General features: G+C 35.9%; 2 protein-coding genes across 3 annotated transcripts in view; both read right to left on the minus strand.

Moving 5' to 3' along the window:
- Nucleotides 1–4,991, minus strand: part of SLC15A2 (solute carrier family 15 member 2) — a gene marked incomplete at both ends in the record, with an annotated part of 31,893 nt that extends 26,902 nt beyond the window's left edge. The window contains 3 exons of one of the 2 annotated variants that reach the window (XM_080817448.1): nucleotides 2,245–2,386; nucleotides 2,961–3,048; nucleotides 4,854–4,991. In XM_080817448.1, coding sequence (XP_080673574.1) covers nucleotides 2,245–2,386; nucleotides 2,961–3,048; nucleotides 4,854–4,991 — 368 coding nt within the window. The remainder of the gene's footprint in view (nucleotides 1–2,244; nucleotides 2,387–2,960; nucleotides 3,049–4,853) is intronic. The other variant, XM_080817449.1, reaches the window with a different exon arrangement.
- Nucleotides 4,992–11,980: 6,989 nt separating this feature from the next.
- The window catches only part of EAF2 (ELL associated factor 2), a 41,564-nt gene continuing 30,388 nt past the window's right edge, over nucleotides 11,981–23,156 (minus strand). The window contains exon 6 of the mRNA XM_080811112.1: nucleotides 11,981–13,363. Within this exon, the coding sequence (XP_080667238.1) occupies nucleotides 13,317–13,363 (47 nt within the window). The 3' untranslated portion in view covers nucleotides 11,981–13,316. The remainder of the gene's footprint in view (nucleotides 13,364–23,156) is intronic.

Below are 23,156 nucleotides of genomic sequence, written 5' to 3' on the forward strand. Positions count from 1 at the left end.
TCTCTTCTCCCTCTGCCCCTCCTTGCTCACATGCTCACTTTTGCTCTCTCTTTCTCTTTCTTAAAAAGGAAAAAAAGATAAGTGACATTCTAATCAATTAATATTAGGGTTAGGTCTAGAATTTCTATGTCTTACTTATAGCCCAGTGTTTCTTTAGTTTTACTATATACAGGTTAATGTGGAAAAGAGGAAGAAGTTTTAGGTTTTATTTCACCACCAAAGCCATTGTTAATTAGAGCTTAGGAACTGAGAAGGAATATGTGTAGTGATGGCAGAGAAAGAGACCTAGCATGAAGAAGGTCAGCTCTGATGAGACAAAAAAGATAGGAGACAGAAAGGACATGATCTAGACCTACTCAGAGAAAGAGTACGGAGAAGTGTAGAGATGATATCCGAAAGCATATTTGGCAATAAACAAATTTAAGAGAGTGATTGTAAGCCTAAACTGATAGGTATGGGTCACAGGGTATAAAAACCACACTAGGGACTACAACTAAAAATGTTTGGCTCTCTTTAAAAGCAACTTGACATAAAAAATAGTGTTCTAGCATGCAGTTAAGCCTCTCAGTAGATGTTTATAGACATCATGAAAAGCCATATCCATACTTCAAATTTAGAGGAAGTCATTTTAAAAATAGCCCAGTGAGGGGTATTAAGGAGGGCATGTATTACATGGAGCACTGGGTGTTAGATACAAACAATGAATCATGGAACAGTAATTCAAATCTAAATATGTACTGTATGGTGACTAACATAACATAATAAAAAATAAATGAAAGTACTATATCATGTTTGAGAGTCTTTTATTCTATAAGTGTTTATTTATTGAATAAAGACCATGGTTTATACTTTTTATTTTGCATATACTGCCAACCTCCTATCTGGAGGGACTTGGTGACCAACACTACATAAGCAGCAAACATAAATCTTAAACACCTTCCTACCATCCTTCTCTTAAGTCAAGAAACTGTGTTTACTACCATGCTATGGTTGTAGCTATCTATTAAATGCTGATTAAACAGTTTAGGACAATGAATATATATAGGCCAAGTGAGGTATAAACCAATGTTTACTAAATATGATTCCCTAGAACACCACATCCACAAATTATCCTGAAAAAATATTCCATGATCAAATAAGTTTGGGAATCACCACATACCATAACCTTCTCTTAGAGACTGTACAGTGTTTATTACCATGTTAAAGGCTATAAGAAGTCTTGCAGTAAAAAAAAAAAAAAAACTTTTTAACTTAGTTTAACCTAGCATTTTCCAAACTTATTGGACCAGGAGAACTTTATCTTTCTTTATTACACTCATTGTATCCTATCAACCAATTTCAAAAAAATGCACTTTGAGAAACATTAATTAAAACAAATCCATAGGGGTGCCTGGGTGGCTCAGTGTGTTAAGCCTCTGCCTTCGGCTCAGGTCATAATCTCAGGGTCCTGAGATCGAGCCCCGCATCGGGCTCTCTGCTCAGCGGGGAGCCTGCTTCCCCCCTCTCTCTCTGCCTGCCTCTCTGCCTACTTGGGTGCTCTCTCTCTCTGTGTTACATAAATAATAAATAAAATCTTTAAAAAAAAACAAATCCATAGATGATAAGACTATGGAAAATAACTTGGTGATGGATAGCTAAGATCCATCTCTAACCTATGAGGATAATGTTATAGGAGACAACAAAAACATTATCCCATGAATGTCTCTTATTGCTATTTTCAGAGGCTTAAAAGATACGGAACTGAATAGACCATCAGTGTAACTCGTGAAAATATTTATTATATTCTTAAGAAGGAAACCACAGAGATAAGGGGAAAGAAACAGCAAAAGAGCTGAGAAGAGGAACTCATAAGAATATACTAAAGATGATTCAACCAGAGAAGAGATGGACAGTATATGAAATAACTACATTGAGGTCTCTAAAATTATAAGTTTTCGGCTGGGTAGCAATCTTTATTGTCCCTAAAATCAGAACAAGAATTGGTCTGTTTAAACTACAGAATGGAAGATTAAAATTAGATTGAGGGAAAATAAAAAAAAAAAATTCCTGACTGGAAAGGATGTAAACAATTAGAAAAACTGATAATGAAGAGAAATAGTCTTTCTGTGTTGTCAGTCTTAGAGAGATGCTTATTTGTCATGAATGACATAAGTATATTCTTGCTTGGAACCAAGAGGCTAGAAGTGACAAAATCTCAGCACAATTAGTCTGTGATGTGGTGATGTGATCTCCCATTTTCCTTACTTGAATTTTCCCAGCCATGAGTCAGCAATGGCTGCTCCCAGGATGGGAGTGAAATAACAGAGGCTGCTGAAGGCATGGTATATAGATGTGGAGGTGTCCTCGCTCCAGTGCAGGAAATACAGGAAATACAGGGTCAGCACAGCTGAGGTTGAAAAGGGAAAACAAAACAAGATAGATGCATTAAAGTGATTTATGGAGAAGTACATTTCATCTCTGGTCTTTGAAGGTGATCTCGACCTTCAACTCTCTCATCAGTGAAGTGACTGAGGGGTGACTGCCAGGTAGTAGAAGCAAGAGCCATGGGAACTGTGGATGTGGGTGGGGCTATGCTTAGTGTACAATTGCAATACTCCTCCCTTCAGTCCATGCGCTTACATAGCAGCATTTAAGCCATTTGCAAAGATCATATGGTGCTTCCAATGTCCCTACCTTCTCCCTCCCAACAATATAGTTCATAGACCCAAGAAACAGATATGAAAATGGAAGTTGTCATACTTTTATTCTTACAGACTGTGTTCTGGTTTCTTGGCTTGTATGAGTTGCTAGGTGAAATCCCATGAGGTATTTATTGGCAGTGTTGGCTAAAGGGAAAGACCAATTTGGATAATGGCAGAAAGTGTGGAAAAGAGAAATAAGGGCATAAAGAAGTCCAGGTTGTTCCAAATATGGGGTGAGGATGAGTGGAGAAAAAGAAAGACCTTGGGACACAAAATTACCTTTCATGCCATAATAGGAAAAGCGCTCACAGAATTCATTCACCACAATGAAGGCAATGCTCAGTGGATAGTTGGAGCCACAGATTTTCTATGAAACAAAAAGACAATGGTTCAAGCATGAACTTCCCCCCTCCACCACTGAAATCAGTAGATTGCTCTATAACAGAAAAATATATTTATTTTAAATCACTGTGATAGGTAAAGTGAAGCAATGGCTCCTACTCTTCATGAAACAGCTATTATCACAGTGAAAGTGCCTGCAGTGCTGATAGAAGCTATTTGGAATATTACTTCACTTCTCATTCATTTAACATGGAAGTACTCAGACATTCCTTGATCTCAGACACCAGGACCTCCTTATCTTCCTACAACTCTTTACTGAAAAGCCTGGGGCTCTGAGCAGGAGAATAATCATACTTATTTCTAAGAACAGAACAAAGAATTAGACTGTGGAGTACTTGATGCCCGAGCAGTTACATTTAGAGGTCAATAACTTCCTTAGCTGCACTGTTCAAACTAATCTCTCTTGTCCTCACCTGCCGTATTCATCATGCTAGGAGGAATCCTGACAATATGATGGCTTTCCATTCAGAGCCTGCAGGAGCCAGGCTCAGAGCCCAACCGAAAGAAAGCTGATTGATCACCTTAAACTTGGGCAGAGGGTTCTTAAATCTTGTAACATTAAATGTCCATTCTTCCTGTGAAAGACATTCTATAACATTTTCTTGTTAATCCTATTAGACATTAAAAGAACTATGCTATTACATGTACCATATCAGTCAGTATATAGGGAATGCCATGTTTATTTCAAATCCCTACCTATTATGATAGCCCAACTAACACGAGAGGGGATGAAGATAACTGTACTTGAGACAGTCAAATCTCATCATGAAATTTCTATCGCCTCTTATTTCATAAGAAATACATGCATCTTTTTAAACAGACTTAAATTGTTTAGGACCAGAAGATATATAACTAGCTAAATAAATAAAGTCATAAGTTAATGATTTTTTTACCCATATCGATAGATATGAAGAACCCTCCTAAAAATTAATATATGTTAATATATTAACTTACTTGAAAGACACAATAAACTGGTTTCTTACCTTCCCAGCTCATATCTTAAGAATTATGCAACCTGGAGTTTAGTTAACACACTTTACCAGCTATGTACTACTGGTATTGGCTGTGTTAATCTACTGACCCTGGGCATGCCACTGCACCTGTCTTTATGTTCAATCCTCTTATTCCAAGGAAATGAGAAAACTACCACCTCTTGGCCCATAGTGAGAACTCCATAAATATTGGCTATTATTCCTATACCCTCTCCACTTTCAAGATTTTGATATAAAGATTTAATGAGATGATAGGTTTGGAAGTGTTTAACAAGTATGTAATACAAACATCATTATTCTTTGATTCTCTGCCCTGTCTTCCAATGTAAACTGGCACACATCATAAGAGATTGGATCTATTCTAAAACTTTCTTTGGTGTCTGGCATAAGATTCTGAATACAGGGGGAGCTAAGGGCTGAGTTTTTATATTGGTTTAGAAAGAACAATCACACACAGTTCTCCAGGCAAGAATGCTTGCCAAGTTTCCCTGGATATTCAAATTGCTTCTTTTTTCACCCCAGAGAAACTCAGAATATGCAATGAGATACAGCAAAGTCCTGGATCCCAACTGAAGAACTCCTAACTACCTCTTCCTGCTGTTGCTTCTCCTAAGTAAAGGAAACTTCTGTTTAAATTTGGTTTTTAGGTTAATTCTAAGTCCAAGTGAGAATAGTTTTTAATACCCTAATACAGCTCAGCCTGACACTCCAGAAGCCAAGTAGAACCAAAAGAGCAATTCTGTTCCTGTCAGAAGGAGACTGGAATTTAGGGACTCACCGGAGTTGGCTTCTCTGGAAGGCTGAGAAGTCGAGGTGGTACCTCTTCAGTGGAGACAGGTGCAAAAAGAGTTTCCTTGGACTCATTTTTCTGGAAAGGATTCATAGCTGGTTTCTTACTCTCACTCTCCTCAAGCATTTGGCTTCGGTAGGCAGTTGGGACAGCTGCCAGCCTACTGTAAAAACGGGCACTGGGAGTGGACTAGGTTTAACCCTCTGTGTGTCAGCTTTTAGCAGCTGCCTGACCCAAAGCAAAGCACAAAGCTATAGGAAAAGAAAGGGTTAGGTCTCAGAGACTAATCAAAATAATGATTAAGTAAAAGATTAAGCATGAGGAAGTAAGAGTAACATATCACAAAATGGGGCAAGACAGCGCTGGAGAATTACAGAAGAGTACAAAATAGCTGAGAATACAACGCCTCAAGTATAGATTTAAAAACTGATTTCAGGAAAAAAAAAACCTGATTTCAGAGTCACAGGAGCAGCCATTTATTGAACATCTATTATGGCCAACAAAAATGTATATGTAAGACATACATATTATATATATATATCATATCTACCTATCTACATTCTAATTCTTAGTACAATCCCCATTTTTTTTTAAAGATTTTATTTATTTACCTGACAGACAGAGATCACAAGTAGGCAGAGAGGCAGGCAGAGAGAGAGGAGAAAGCAGGCTCTCCACGGAGCAGAGAGCCCGATGTGGGGCGGAGAACCTTACCCCGGGACCATGACCCGAGCCGAAGGCAGAGGCCTTAACCCACTGAGCCACCCAGGCGCCCACCACAATCCCCATTTTGTAGGAACTAATATCTTAAGAGGTTGAGCAATTTGTCTAAAGTTACGTGGCCAGCAAGTGGCAAGTCTGGAATTTTAACTGCCGGGATTGATGGGAGATTTGTATCAGTAATGCCTATGGTCATTATTCAGGAATGGAGGGTATGCAAACGGGAATGTAGGAATATAGAGGAATTGAAATGCATTGAAGAGGGAAAGTCATCACAAAATTGAATTTGCAAAGATAGAACAGATGTTGATTTTGGTTTTCAACATAATAAAGTTCAACTAGAAATATCCTATAAATAGTTAAAGAGGTGGAGCTAAAGAAATGAGAAAAAAGGTTTGAAGATGTACATTTGAGAATCATTCTTCTTTGCTGAATTCATTCCTTGTGTTTTCATCACTTCAAGATGAATCCATAATTTAATTGATAAATAAAATTCAATTTGAGCAAAAATTATGAACTATTTTCTTTTTTAGAAAAATATTTTATTTATTGAGAGAGAGAGAGAGTATGCATGCACATGAGTGGGGTGGGGAGGGGCCGAGGGAGAGTAGGGAGTTGAGGGAAATTGGAAGGGGAGGTGAACCATGAGAGACTATGGACTCTGAAAAACAACCTGAGGGTTTTGAAGGGGCGGGGGGTGGGAGGTTGGGGGAGCCAGGTGGTGGGTATTAAGGAGGGCACGGATTGCATGGAGCACTGGGTGTGGTGAAAAAACAATGAATACTGTTACGTTGAAAAGAAATAAAAAATTAAAAAAAAAAAAAAAAGATTTCCTGCTGAGCACGGAGCCCTATGCGGGGCTCCATCCCATGACCCTGAGATCATGACCTGAGCCAAAATCAAGAGTTGAATGCTTAACCAATGGAGCCACCCATGAACTAGTTACTTTCTAGATACTATCACAAACATAATTTTCATTAATACTTAGTAGATGAACTCCCAAATGACTCCAGAATATAATATTTAGCCTTTATCAGAGGAGGAATAAAAACGGGTATGATGATGATAGATGCATTTAATACAGTACGTTGATGGAAAAGAAGAACAAGAGTATGATGCCTTTCCAGTTGTCAGTGAAAAGAAAAATTCTTATAGCCAGAGAGCTATAAGAAAAATGAGGGTTAAACCAACAAGGAGATCATAAAACAGGAGAATTATTTTATTTGAGAATATGAGAGAGAACCTATAAATCTATACCTTGAAAAATTCTTAATCTACTTATTTAACTTGTTGATGAATAAGGCCAGAACAAACTTTACCTCAGACTTTGACTTTGTCTTCTCACTCCTCATCTCCCCTCTCTTCTGCCAACCTTTGACCAAAGAAGAGTCCAGCTTCATTTCTGACTATGGCATTAATGATTAAGCTGTAGTTATTCTTTCCAAAGGTATTATTCCTTCTGACTTAGTGTGGTTATAACTTTAAATGCAAAACAAATAAATAGTCATGATTTACTAATCAAATTAACCTCAAGATGCCTTGAAGATCTAATTATATCAATGGTTCCCCCTGCTCTGGCCTATACTTCTAGAATAGCATTTGACCTGGCAGAGCACCTGTAGATACAATGCACCTGTAGAGGCATTGCACCAATTCCTTTGCTCTCAAAGGTACCTCTAATACCAAACTTTAGAGTATTGGCATTGGTTCTCTGGTACTCTTTTAGATAAAATTCTCCTTTTGATTATGGTAATATAATGCTAGCATTCATAGAATCAAATAATAACAGAGATGGAGGGAATCTTAATCTTGTCCTATGTAAACTAAACTTCCCTGATGGTGAGAGTGATATAGGGTAATTCATTCACATATATATCTATTAATTCATATATATAATGTTTTTATATATTCCAGAACAATTCATACACACACACACACACACATATGTATGTATGTAGGCATATGTACACACACGTGTACATACACATATACACACACAGATTTGCAGGCCTTTTTCTTGAAAATATTTATTCAATAGATTTAAGTAGGGATCCAAGAACCTCTGTTATTAAGAAGCACCTCTACTGATTCTTATGACAGGAATTTAGGGAGCACTGGTTTGAAATCCCTCTTCTAGTCTAGCTTACAGAATACTACAGGAGAGCTCAGAGCTCAGAAGGGACAGAGCAAGGACTAGAACTCTAACCTGCCATGGCTTATTCTAGAGCTCTATCATACATCAAGAGGTCTCTTACATGCTATCATTTTTGCTAAGTTGGAATCAGACAGAAGAATAAAAGGGAAGAAGTCAAAGAGAAAAGCAACTCCTGGACAGAAATTAGCACAAACTCTTCAGAGACAAAAGGGGTAATAAAAGTGGAAGAATCTAAAATATCAGTAATAAGAGTAAAAAATATTTATGGCCTCAGTGAGTGTATCACCAGATTGATACTTTACACTCATATTCAGAAAGGAGACTAAGGCTCTAAAATGATAGATACTAATATAGTCAGAGAGAAGAGAAATAAGAAATTTAAAGAAAATATGTTTAATAAGGTGTATGAATATAGAATCAGCACACAAGGGGCACCTGGGTAGCTCAGTCAGTTAAGCAGCTGCCTTTGGTTCAGGTCATGATCCCAGAGTCCTGGAATCGAGCCCTGCTCAGTGGGGAGTCTGTTTCTCCTTCTCCCTCTGCCCCTCCACCCGCTTGTGCTCTCTCTCTCTCAAATAAATACATACAATCTTAAAAAAAAAAAATCAGCATGCAAAAATAAGTCGTACTTAAATATGACCAAAAACCAAAAGAAAAGGGAATTTTAAAAGTGATACCAGCTATAATTGCATAAAAATACCTAGGAATAAATCTAATAAAAGATAGCCAAGACCTCAACATTAAACACTATAAAATATTATTGAAAGAAATTAAAGATCTAAATAAGTGAAGAGACATACCATGTTCATAATTTAGAAATATTGTATTATAAAGTTGTAAATCTTCCAAATCAACCTGTTGTTTTAATATAAACTCCCAGTAGGTTTTGTGAGTGTAGAAAATGACAAGATGATTTTTAAAATTCATATGGGGATGCATAAGCCAAGAATAGCAAAGGCAATCTTGAAGAACAATAGTGAAGGACTACTCAGTATAAGACTTATTATAAAACTATTGTAATTAGGGGTGCCTGGGTGGCTCAGTGGGTTAAGCCTCTACCTTCGGCTCAGGTCATGATCTCAGGATCCTGGGATCCAGTCCCACATGGTCTCTCTGCTCAGCAGGGAGCCTGCTTCCTCTTCTCTCTCTGCCTGCCTCTCTGCCTACTTGTGATCTCTGTCAAATAAATAAATAAAATCTTAAAAAAAAAAAACTATTGTAATTATAACAGAGTGGAATCAACACAACAATAAGGCAACAAATGGAACAAAAGGGACTTCAGAGACTTATACACTTGCCGAGGTATCATTAATGGCAAAGTTGGCTCTGCAGTGCAGTGGGGAAAATAATGGTGCTTTCAATAAATAAACACCATCTGTATATCCATATGGAAAAATAATTTTGACCCTTATATCATATGTAAAAAATAATTCTATATAGATTGTGATCTGTTTTTTTAAAAATTAAGCTTTTAGAGAAAAACATCTTTATGTTCCCTGTACAGACATATTCTAAGATTTTTCAAATAAGACATAAAATATGATTACCATAAAAGAAAAACAATTGATATTTGGACTACATTGGATATTAGATTTTGGATTATAAAATTATAAATTTATAATATTACAAAATTAAGAACTTTTGTTCACCAAAATACATGTTAAGAGTGAAAAGACAATTTACAGAGTGGGAGAAAATATTCATATATCTGTCAAAGGGTTTGTGTCCAGACTACATAAATAACTCCAAAAAATCAGTACCAAAAAGATGCATGTCCAGGTTGTTTAGTTTCCTATTATACATGACACTATCATAATAACTTTGTATATAAGTCAAATATATCTGATGGATAAATACCTAGAAGTGAGATTGCTAAGACAAAGTATTTCTTATAATTTTTAGAACTGCTTATTCATTTCCTTTGCTCATTTTCTTAGTGAGTTGTTTCTTCCCTTCTTGTAAGTTTAAAAAATCTATATTATTGATATTAATGCTGTCATTGTCTGCACTGCAAATATTGTTTTCTATTGACCTTGTATTTGGACTTTAAAAATTAAATATAACTTAAAATGCACAAATCTTAAGTGTAAAACTCCGTTTTTTTGTATTTGTGTAACATACAACCATCACCCAGATAACATAAAAAAAAAATGTATTTCTAGTACCTCTGTGCTGAAAGTTCTTCAGAGAATAATACTTGCTGCTTCCCTCTGTCTTCCAAACTGTCCTCCCCCAAGGTAATCACTTTCCTGACTTCTATCACCATAGATTTGTTTTGTTTGTTTTGAATTTCATATAAATGGAATAATAGTTTGTATTCTTTGGGTTTGATTTTTTTTTGCTCAATACCTTGTCTGTATGACTCAACCATTTTGTTGTCTGTAACAAGATTTCTTTTTCCTGTTGTTCAGTAGAATTCACTATGCTAATATGACACAATTTATTTCCCCATTCTTTTGCTGATGGACATTTGGGTTGTTTCCAGTTTTAGGTTTTTTTATTGTCAACTTGGTTTAAGCTAGGAACTGTTTCTAAGAATCATCTTCTCTGGTTGGGTCTAGGCCAGAAAAACTTTAGTGAGATTTAAAAGTGGAAGTGAAGCAGTATGTATTACTTGGAGCAGTCAAAGGCTGGGCAGAGGTCATGGTTAAACACCTTGAACCACAAAGGCTTTGTCTTTTGCTGATGGAACTGTGTGTGTAGGGGAGGAGTTCAAAGTTCAGGCTATTTCCAAGTCTTCCCAGATTTTACTTTTTATCAGGCCCCTTTTCAGTGTCCTGCGCACAAGCACATAGCCCCAGGGTTAGTCAGGATTGTATGAATAACTTGGGGCATCTCTGATCCCTGCTGTGCATATGCACAGCCTTAGTTAGAATGTCATCTCCCCAGTAAGGATTGCAACCTCAGGCTGCTAGGGCTAAGCTCTTGCTTCTTCTCCACTGCCAGCATCTGAGAGGTCACTTCCATGTAAAATGTTGCAGGGCATGAATGCCACCTACTCTTACAAATTGAGTGAGACTCCTTCATGAAAGTAGGGTAGGAGAGCTATCAACCTTTCTAGAACACACTTTTTATTATATTTTTTCCATTCTTGAGTTCTTAACTTTGACTCATCTCTTACTAAACTGGAAATTACTGAAGTAATTATTACAGGAATAGTATGTGAAAGATATAATTCCTGAATTCTGACATGTCTAAGAATGTCTTCTTACCAAACTATGGATGACTGTTAACGTATACACTATAGGTCACACTCATATCCTTGCGCAAATGCAGCTTTCCTAACTTTACTGCTTTAGTGCAGTGTTATGCAATGATTCAAACCCACTGATTTTTGTTCCTTTGTAGCCAACTTACTTTTCCTACTTGCAAGCATATATCATCTTCATTTTCATCAAACCATTCAGAACAGGCAAAATAAAATGATATTGTGCTTATGTCAACTAACCTTATTATAGTAATCATTTCATAATAAATATGTGATCAAATCATCACACTGTACATCTTAAATTTATACAGTGTCATAATGTCAATTGCATTTCAATAAAGTTGGGGAAAAAGATAATTGCTTGGCATCATGTCAGGATCATCAGATGATTCTGGCAAAGAACCTCATATCTGGTAATCTTTCTCATCCATAGCTCCCTGCATTTCAGTGTCTGAAAAAACATCAAGTGAGGAGGTACAGAGGCATGGAAAATATTATTTCATTCCTCTCTAAACCACTTATATTTATCCTTAAAGAGTATAGAGAATGATACTCTAGGTATTCAGACCATAAAAAAGAACATGTCTTTAAGAACATGTTTCATTTATGGGGGAAATAGTAAGGAGGAGAAAGGAGGAGGTGTTTTGACTGAAAAAGGTATAGTTTGAGAACATAATGTTATGTAGCTGGCATTATCAACTCAGACCACCATGTACTCATTCCTGGTACAGTAATCACTAATCAAAGAAATCTTATCATAATAAGTTTCAGTAAAAACCATTATAATTTGTATTACTATGTTAAAATGATAAGCATGTTTTATTAGCTACATTAAATATTTGAGCTTGTTTTAGTTAAGTAATAAATGACATAGCTGTGGTTCTCCGATAACGGTTGATGAATAAAATAGATATAAAAATGAAGTTAAAAATAGACTAGCTGAGGGTAGGCCAAAGAGAGGAAGGGAGAGAGAAGAAAGTAAGAAAGATTAAAACCAAAATTTAAAGATTTAAAAAAAAAACACAGAAATTTCTATGGTAAAAGGCAATTATGACAAAATTTTTTATTGAACTTCAACTGCCAAAACTTGGAAACAGCCAAAATTCTTTCAGCAGGTTAGAGAATAAGTAAACTTTGGTACATCCAGACAATGTAATGCTATTCAGTGACAAAATGGAATGAGCTATGAAGCCATGTAAAGACATGGAGAAAGCTTAAATGCATATTTAAGTTAAAGAATTCAGTCTGAAAAGGCAGCGTACAGTATGATTCTAACTATATGACATGCTATAAAAGGCAAAACCAAGGAGACAGTAAAAGATCAGTGGCTGCCAGTGGTTGGGGGTGGGGAGGGAGGAATAAATGAATAGGCAGAGCAAAGGATTTTCAGGGCTGTGAAACTATTCTGTATGATATTACAGAGGTGGATACATATCACTATATATTTGTCAAAACCCACAAATTGCATAATACAAAGAGTGAACTCTAATGCAAATATGGACTTTAGGTGATGACGTGTCAACATAAGATTCATCAGTTGTAAAAATGTACCACTCTGGTGCAGATGTTTATAGCAGGTGAGGTTGTGAGAGGAGGGGAACAGAGAGTATATGAGAATTTTCTGTACTTTCTGCTCAATTTTGCTATGAACCAAAAACTGCTTTAGAAAATGCAGTTTATTAAAAAGAAAAAAAGAACTTAAAAAAGGAAAAAAGAACTTGCTGCTGGTCAGTGGCTCTCAATTATAATCTAATATTTATCATTTTCTCCATATTCAAAAGTACTATAGATATAAATATTAATTATCTACTTAACACAATTAATTGCTTATTTTTTCTCAAAAGCAAAATATTAAAATGAAAAATTATAAGATATACAAAAACAGTTTTTTCATTAAAACAATTATCTAGCTTTACTTTTACCCTAAATTATAGCTTAATTTTGTCAAGAATTAAAGTATTCTCAACCAAAATTTAAGGACTATCAGATATAAAAGGCTCAGAGATATAATTAAAACCATGGGCATTTATTATAAATCAATTGTTTTGACATTTCACAATTGTGAGACATCAGTATTTTAAAACAGAGTATTAAACTTGAACTCTAGAACACATGATCTGCCACTTGTTAACTAACAACCTGTGGGCAAGTTACCTAATGTCTGTTTTCTCATCTGTACAGCCTAATAAACAGAAAGCTCATGAAAATGCTAGTTCTTAAAAAAGGTAAAAAATATAACATCAACCAAATTTAATTTCTTTTATCATCAAATGTTAAGATACATTTTCTTCAGTATTAGGAATCTTTATTCTTAATATAAAATAAATATCACATCTTACAAATTTTATATTTATAGCTGAATGTTTCTTCAATCATCACTGTCACTTCCTGATTCACTCAGCTGCAAATCATTTCCTAAAATAAAAAAAATCAAAACTGTAGTAATTAAGTATTTTATATTTTCATATTCAATGTATTTACTTCTGGATAACATAAATATCATGCAAAATATAACACCACGGGTGAACCATTTAGCCACCATTTTGTCACTAATAACTAGATTGCTTATCCTATAATTTAGTCATATCATTAGTAATTCCAAAAATTAATACTGCTTGTAAAGAAAACATACACCATCAATCTTCAGCATAGTTTTATCACCTGGCATCTTTTTTAGTCTTCTTTCACACACCAACACCACCTTCCTTTGTTACTCCCACTGATTTAATTACATCAGGTAATGAGAAAAAATGTGGTTTAGAAGATCAGCCTAAATCATTTTGAAGAGTGTAAAAATGTTATGCAATTTTGTACTTAAAATTCAGTCAAAATATTAAATAGTATATGTTAAGAGTAACTCATCATTGGTTCTGTTTATAATTCAATGATGTGCTTATAGCAATGGAACTTACATTCCAGTGGGGAGACAGAGAGTAAACAAAGAAATATATAATATGATGCCAAGTAGTGATAAATACTATGAAAAATGAAGATAGGTATGAGAAGAGTGGTAAGAAGTGCTATTTTAGACAGGATAGTTGATAAGGCCTCCTTGAAGTGTGGCATTTGAACAGAGATCCAACCATAGAGAGAAAGTCCTATTAATGTGGATGGAGGGCAGATACTTTCCAGGCTCAGGGAACAGCACATACAAATGCCCTAAGGCAGAAGCATGCTTGCTGTGTTCTCTGACAGCAAGAAGGCCCTGCAGCCAGAGTGGAATAAATGAGGAAGAGATGATAGGAAATGAGGTCAGAAAGATATCCAGATATCCAGAAGACTGGTTTATAGGTTATGATAAAAACTTTGGATTTTGTTTGAAATGTAACAGGAATTCATCAGAAATTTTTAAGTAAGCAACTGACTAGAAATGTTGTTTAACAGTGAATATGGGGGCGCCTGGGTGGCTCAGTTATTAAGCGTCTGTCTTGGGCTCAGTTCATGATCCCTGGGTCCTGGGATCCAGCCCCACATCGGGGTCCATGCTTCATGGGAAGCTTGTTCTCCCTCTCCTACTCCCCCTGCTTGTGTTCCTTCTCTTGCTGTCTCTCTCTGTCAAATAAATAAAATCTTAAAAAAAAAAAAAAAAACAAAACCAGTGACTACGTTATAATGGTATATATATACTATAGTAAACTATAATTGTACTGCAGCTTCTCACATAAATAATAGAGGCTTTGACTCAGGTGGCTCAGGTAGAGGTGGTGCTAAGCAGTTAGGTTTATAGTATAAAGACAGAACTTACAGGGCGATCAAAAGTACTGGATATAGGCATGAGAGAAAGAGAAAAGTGAAGAAAGACCCCAAGTGTTTCTGATCTAAACAACTAGATGGTGGTATCATTTACTGAGATAAGAAATGCCAGGGGAACCAGAGTTATGAGAAAGATCCCAAGTTCGATTTTCAACATGACACATTTGAGATACACTGTAAATATTCAAGTAAATATGTTGTAGGCAATTGGATATACAAGTCTGGAGCTCTAGGTAGAGGTTACTCCTGGAAATAAATATTTGGGAGTCACTAACTGCAGAGGTTTCTTTGAACACATGGGACTGGATAATACCATTTGAGTAGTAAATTAAAATGGTAAAAACATTCTCATATTTTAAAACTACTCCAAAATCAACAAAAAACTGGCATAATTTGAAGCTCATACCCAATTTAAGAAGAGTAGTTTCTAGGCCATAAATAAGCTGTTGTAAGAGAGCTCAGTCCACTGCATGAACTCCAGAATTATTACATTATTCAATAAAGAAATTTGCTAAAGCTTCTTTTGTGTATCTGGTTCCCAAGACCATTTTATACTTTTCAAGGATTAAGTTTCCATTTATTACACAACTATTCTTTGGCATAAGAATGTTCAACTTGATATGATGTCATAATAACTTTCTTAGGTCAAACCCAAATGTTCCAAGTTCCACTTCTGTTAATGGACTTCATGTTGTACGGGTCATATGCATGTATTACCATGCTGTTGAAATGTTTGGTTGATTTTGAAGGTATCAGATTAGCCTGTGAACACGACATGCTGGTAAAGTAAACATATTTCCAATTGAAATGGTAATTGTGACTTGGAAAAAAGAGTTTACCCATAGCAAATGCACACAGACTCCTAAGCCAATGGTTTTCAATGAGAAAAATACTGTTCCGTTAGAGATGTTACAGAAATTTATATGAAGTGTTGCTTGTCCAGATGATTTGCAGATTGCTAGTGGCATTTCGTAGGAGGGAATTTAGGAATGGCAAATGTCTTACAATGAATGGACCAGTCTTGCACAATAGCGAAGTCTATTACATTCTGCAAAACTTTTGAAAGTCCAGTAGTATATTCATGTACGTGGAAGACTTGTTTGTAATCGTAAGGTGGAACCTAATTTCAGTTTTATAAACTAAAGAATTCTTTTACACAGATTTAAAATTCACTGAAATTTACAAGGATGGAACTATCATGTAAACTGAAAGAATACTTTGTTTTTTCCAGAACTTTACAAAGATTTTCTTTATTTAATTGTTTTGGAAAACATATTAGTGATATCACTGCTTTTCTAATCCCTATTTCAACAAATTAAATAGAAAAATTGTTGACATTATGAATGGTATGTTGTCTTGCTTTTCTTAATTCTAAATTGATTCATTAAAGATTTCAAGCTATACTACAAAGCTGTAGTAATCAAAACAGTATGGTACTGGCACAAAAATAGACATATAGATCAATTGGACAGAACAGATGGCCCAGAAATAAAAACCACATTTATATGGTCAATTAATCTATAACAAAAGAGGCAAGAATGTATAATAAATGGTGCTGAGAAATTTGGGAAAATATATGCAAGAGTATGAAACTGGACCACTGTCTAACATCATACACAAAAATAAACTCAAAGTGGTTTAAGACCTAAATGTGAGACTTAAAACCATACAAATCCTAGGAAAGAGCATAGGCAGTAATTTCATTGACATCAGCTATTGTGACATTTTTCTAGATACGTCTCCTAAAGCAAGGGAAACAAAAGCAAAACTAAACTATTGGGACTACATCAAAATAAAAAACTTTTGCCCAGTAAAGGACCCATCAACAAAACAAAAAGACAACCTACAGAATGGGGGAAGATACTTGCAAATGATATATTCAATAAGGAGTAAACATCTAAAATATACAAAGAATTTTTATGACTTATTACCAAAAACCAAACAATTACATTAAAAAATGGGCAGAGCCAGTAGAGGCAGGAGCTGCTTACACCAAATCCTGCTTCCCTCTACATGGCAAGTGCATATTTACTGGGGCAGGACTGACTCTGAGCTGGCAGAGTGGGCCTCTCCCCCAGAAGACCAGCACAGGCAGCACTCTGCATGCACAAGTCTACTGATTATACAGGGCTTCAAAGCATCATCTTTAGTTCCGATGGGAATAGGACCAGGCTGTAATTTTTTTTTTCTTCCTTTCCCCTCCCTCCCTCACCCTCCCGCCTTTGGAATCAGGCTTATAGTTTTTGTCTGTTAGTTTGTCTTTTTATTTCCTTTTCTCTTTTTCTGGATTAGGCTCCCTTTTTTATGTTTCTTGTTCTTTTTCTCCCCACTTTCTTTTTCTTTGGAATCAGGCTTATAGTCTTCTGTTTGTCTCTTTGGGGTTTTTTGTTGTTGTTGCTGCTTTTCCTTCTCTCTCTCTCTCTCTCTTTTTGTTTTTGAATCAGGATTTCCTTTTAATTTATTTTCCTCTTTCTTTTTTTCCAGGCTTATTTTAACAAACAAAGCACACCCGGTTAAAGGTCCAAACACTATCTACTGCAAGCAAGGAGGAACCCTGCAGAGGACTGATCTGTGGGAAAGAGCAGCCAAAATGCAACAGCAGAGTGCACACAGCATACACTAGAAATACTTCCTGAAGTACTAGGCTTTGGACAGTGTATGACTCTTTTTTAATATAGCATTACTCTCAGGTACAGGAAACATAACAAGCTTTCATAACTCACAAAAGACAGAAACTGAGCCAAAATAACAAGACAGAGAAATTTTCCCCAAAAGAAAGGTCAGGAAGATACCACAACCAGGGACTTGCTCAAAGCAGATATAAGCAATATGTCTGAACAAGAATTTAAATCAACAGTTATAAGATTACTAGCTGGACTTGAAAAAAGCATAGAAGACACCAAAGAGACCCTTGCAGCTGAAACTAAAAATGCTGTAACTGAGATACAAAACAGGCTAAATATAATCACAGAGAAGATGGAAGAAACAGGAATGAATAGGTGATACAGATATAAAATTAAAGAAAATAATGAAGCTGGAAAAAAGAGGAAAATAAAACTATTAGATTATGAAGGAAGACTTAGGGAACTCAGTGATTCCATAAATTGAAAAAAATATCTGTATCATAGGAGTCCCAGAAAAAGAAGAGTGGGAAAAAGGGGCAGAAGGTTTATTTGAACAAATTACAGCTGAGAACTTAACTAATCTAGGGGAAGGAAACAGGCATTCTAGTCCAAGTGGCACAGAGAACTTCCCTCAAAAATCAACAAAGGCGTTTGTGAAAACTAAACCAGCTCTGCAAGAAATATTAAAGGGGACCCTTTGAACAGGAAAGTGATACAGAAAGCAACAAACACTAGAAAGAAACAGAGACAACCTATGGGAACAGCAACTTTACAGGTAATACAATGGAACTAAATTCATCTTTCAATAGTTATTCTGAATGTAAATGGACTAAATGCTCCCATCAAAAGATACAGGGAAGCAGAATTGATTAAAAAAAAAAAAAGTCCCATTGATAATGCTGCTTACAAGAGATTCATTTTAGACCCAAAGACACCTCTAGACTGAAAGTGAGGGAATGGAGAACAATTTATCATGCTAAAGGACATCAAAAGAAAGCAGGAGTAGCCATACTTATTTCAGACAAACTAGATTTTAAACCAAAGACTGTAGTAAGAGATGAAAAAGGACTATATCATAATAAAGGGGTCTATCCAACAAGAAGCTCTAATAATTGTAAATATTTATGCCCCTAACTTGGAAGCAGCCAAAAATATAAACCAATTAAAATGAACTTAAAGAAACTCATTGATAATAACACAATAATGGTACAGGACTTTAACTTCCCACTCACAGCAAGGGACAGATCATGTAAGCTGGGCTTTGAATGACACACTGGACCAGATGGATTTAAGTTATATTCAGAGCATGTCATTCTAAAGCAGCAGAATATACATTCTTTTCAAGTATACATGGAATATTCTCCAGAATAGATCACATAGTGGGTCACAAATCAGGCCTCAAGTAGTACAAAAAGATTAAGATCATACCATGCAAATTTTCAGACCATAATGCCATGAAATTTGAAGTCAACCACAAGAAAAACTTTGGAAAGAACACAAATACATGGAGGTTAAAGAACAACCTACTAAAAAATGAATGGGTTAGCCGGGAAAGTAAAGAAGAATTGAAAAAAATACATGGAAGCAAATGAAAATGAAAAGACAACAGTATAAAATCTTTGGGATGAAGCAAAGGCAGTCATAAAAGGGAGGTACATAACAATACAGGCCTTCCTCAAGAACTTAATCTTACACCTAAAGGAGTTAGAAAAAGAACAGCAAATAAAGCTTAATCCAACAGGAGAAGGGAAATAATGAAGATCAGAACAGAAATAAATGATATAGAAACCAAAAATATAGAACAGGTCAATGAGACTAGGAGCTGGTTCTTTGAAAGAAATAACAAAATTGATATCCCCCCCAACCAGACTTATCAAAAAGAGAAAGGACCCAAATAAATAAAATCACTAATGAAGGCAAAGAGATCACAACCAACACTGAAGAAATACAAACAACTATAAAGAGAATATTATGAGCAATTATATGTCAACAAATTAGGCAATCTGGAAAAAATGGATAAATTCCTAGAAACATATAAACTACAAAAACTGAAGCAGGAAGAAATAGAAAATTTGAACAGACCCATAACCAGCTAAGAAATTGAATCAGTAATCAAAATCTCCCAACAAATAAGAGTCCAAGGCTAGGCAGCTTCCCAGGGGAATTCTGCCAAACATTTGAAGAATCAATACTTATTCTTCTTAAATTGTTCCAAAAAATAGAAATGGAAAGAAAACTTCCAAACTTATTCTATGAGGCCAACATTATCTTGATTTCAAAACCAAACAAAGACCCCACTACAAAGGAGAATTACAGACCAATGTCTCTGATAAACGTGGATGGAAAAATTCTCGAGTTACTAGCTAATCAAATCCAATAGCACATTAAAAGAACTATTCACCATGACCAAGTAGGATTTATTCCTGGGCTGCAGGGGTGGTTCAATATCTGCAAATCAATCATCATGATATGCCACATTAATAAAAGAAAGCATAAGAACCATATGATCCTCTCAATAGATACAGAAACAGCATTTGACAAAATACATCATCCTCTCTTGATAAAAACCCTGAAGAAGGGATGCCTGGGTGGCTTAGTCGGTTAAGCATTTGCCTTCAGCTCAGGTCATGATCCCAGGGTCCTGGGATTGAGTCCCACATCGGGCCTCTTGCTCAGCAAGGAGGCTGCTTCTCCCTCTGCCTGCCTCTCTCCCTGCTTGTGCTATCTCTCTCACTCTTTCTGGCAAGTAAATAAATAAAATCTTTTAAAAAAACCCTGAAGAACATACCTCAACATCGTAAAGTCCATATATGAAAAAACCACAGCTATTATCGTGCTCAATGAAGAAAAACTGAGAGCTTTTCCCCTAAGGTCAGGAAAAAGACAGTGATGGCCACTCTCACCACTGTTATTCAACATAGACCTAGAAGTCCTACCCTCAGCAGTCAGAAAACAAAAAGAAATAAAAGGCATCTGAATCAGCACGGAAGAATTCAAACTTTCATTCTTCATAGACTACATGATACTCTATGTAGAAAACCCAAAAGACTCCACCAAAAAATTGCTAGAACTGATACAGGAATTCAGCAAAGTCACAGGGTGTAAAATCAACACAGAGAAGCCTGTTGCATTTCTATACACCAATAATGAAGCAGCAGAAATAGAAATCAAGGACTCAATCCCATTTACAATTGCACCCAAAACCGTCAGATACCTAGGAATAAACCTAACCTAAGAGGTAAAAGATCTGTACTCTGAAAACTCCAGAACACCTACAAAAGAAATTGAGGAAGACACAAAGAAATGTAAAAACATTCCACACTCATGGATTGGAAGAACAAATATTGTTAAAATATCTCTACTTCCCAAAGCAATCTACACATTCAATACAATCCCTATCAAAATAACATGAGCATTTTTCTTCACAGAACTAGAACAGACAATTCTAAAATTTGTATGGAACCCAAAAAGACCCTGAATAGCTAAAGTAATGTTGAGAAATAATAGCCTGTTTCCCTCTCTCCTTTTTTTCTTTTCCCCCTTCCTGTATGTTTATCTCTTTTCTTTCTTAATTCTACATATGACTGAGATCATATAGTATTTGTCTTTAAACAAGCCACAAGTGACTCTTAATGACAGAGAACAAACAGGGTTGATGAAGGGAGGTGGGTGGGGATGGGCTAGATGGGTGACAGGTATTAAAGAGGGCACTTGATGTGATGAGCACGGAGTGTTGCATGTAAGTGATGAATCACTGATTCTACTCCTGAGATCAATATTACACCATATGTTAACTAACAAAATTTAAATTAAAGAAAAAAAGGAAGAAAAAGAAGAGCAAAGTGGAAGACAACACATTTCTGACTTGAAACTGTATTACAAAGCTGTAATCATCAAAACAGTATGGCACTGGCACAAAAACAGACACATAGCTCAATGGAACAGAGCAGAGAACCCAAAAACGGACCCACAACTATACGGTCAATGAATCTTTGACAAAGCAGGAAAGAATATGCAATGGAAAAAAAGACATTCTCTTTAAATAGTGTTGGGAAAATTAGACAGCCACACGCAGAAGAATGAAACTGGACCACTTTCTTATACCATACACAAAAATAAATTCCAAAGGGATTAAAGACCTAAATGTGAGACAGGAATCCATCAAAATCCTAGAGAAGAACACAGGTAGCAACCCCTGTCATCCCAGCTGCAACAACTTCTTACTAGATACATGTCTGGAGGCAAGGGAAACAAAATAAAAAATGAACTACTGGGACTTCATCAAGATAAAAAAACTTCTGCACAGCAAAGGGAACAATCAAAAAAAACTAAAAGACAGTGTATGGAATGGGAGAAGATATTTGCAAATGACATATTGGATATAAAGAACTTATAAAACTCAATATCCCCAAAATAAAAAAAAGTTCAGTTAAGAAATGGGCAGAAGACATGAACAGATATTTCTCCAAAGAAGATATACAAATGGCTAAAAGACTGATGAAAAAATGCTCAACACTCATCAGGGAAATACAGATTAAAAACACAATGAGATACAACCTCACACCTGTCAGAATGGCTAAAGTTAACAACACAAGAAACAACAGATGTGGAGAAAAGAGAACCCTCTTACATTGTTGGTGGGAATACAAACTGATGCAGCCACTCTGGAAAACAGTATGGAGGTTCCTCAAAAAGTTAAAAATACAACCCAGCAATTGCACTAGTAGGTATTTAACCAAAGGATAAAAAAATAGTGATTTGAAGGGGCACATGAACCCCAGTGTGTACAGCATAACTATCCACATAGCCAAAATATAGAAAGAGCCCCAATGTCCATCAACATATGCAATATGCATAGCATATTGCATATGATGAGTGGATGAAGAAGATGTGGTATACATACACAATAGAATATTACTCACCCACCAAAAAGAATGAAATCTTGCCATTTGCAATGAGTTGGATGGAGCTAGAGAATATTATGTTTAGCAAAATAAGTCAGTCAGAAAAAGACAAATGCCATATGATTTCATTCATATGTGGAATTTAAGAAACAAAACAGATGAACATAGGGGAAGAGAAGGAAAAACAAAGTAAGATAAAGACAGAGAGGGAGGCAAACCATAAGAGACCTTTATATATAGACAACAAACTGAAGTTTGCTGCAGGGAAAGTGGGTTGGGGAATGGGGTAAGTGGGTGATGGGCATTAAGTAGGGCACTTGATGTAATGAGCACTGGGTGTCATATGCAACTGATGAATCACTAAATTATACCCTTGAAGCTAATACTACATCATATATGAACCGACTTGAATTTAAATACAATCTTGAAAGAAAAAAAATAAATGGGTAGAAGATCCAAACAGACATTTTTCCAAATAAGTCATACAGATGGTCAACAGACACATGAAAAGATGCTCAAAATCACTCATCATCAGGGAAATGCAAATAAAATAGAGCTTCCCTATGACCCTGCAATTGCACTGCTGGGTATTTACCCCAAAGATACAGATGTAGTGAAAAGAAGGGCCATCTGTACCCCAATGTTTATAGCAGCAATGGCCACGGTCGCCAAACTGTGGAAAGAACCAAGATGCCCTTCAACGGATGAATGGATAAGGAAGATGTGGTCCATATACACTATGGAGTATTATGCCTCCATCAGAAAGGACGAATACCCAACTTTTGTAGCAACATGGACAGGACTGGAAGAGATTATGCTGAGTGAAATAAGTCAAACAGAGAAAGTCAAGTATCATATGGTTTCACTTATTGGTGGAGCATATCAAATAATATAGAGGACAAGGGTAGATGGAGAGGAGAAGGGAGT

This window comes from Martes martes, assembly GCF_963455335.1.
Source record: "Martes martes genome assembly, chromosome: 1".
NCBI lineage: Eukaryota > Metazoa > Chordata > Mammalia > Carnivora > Mustelidae > Martes > Martes martes.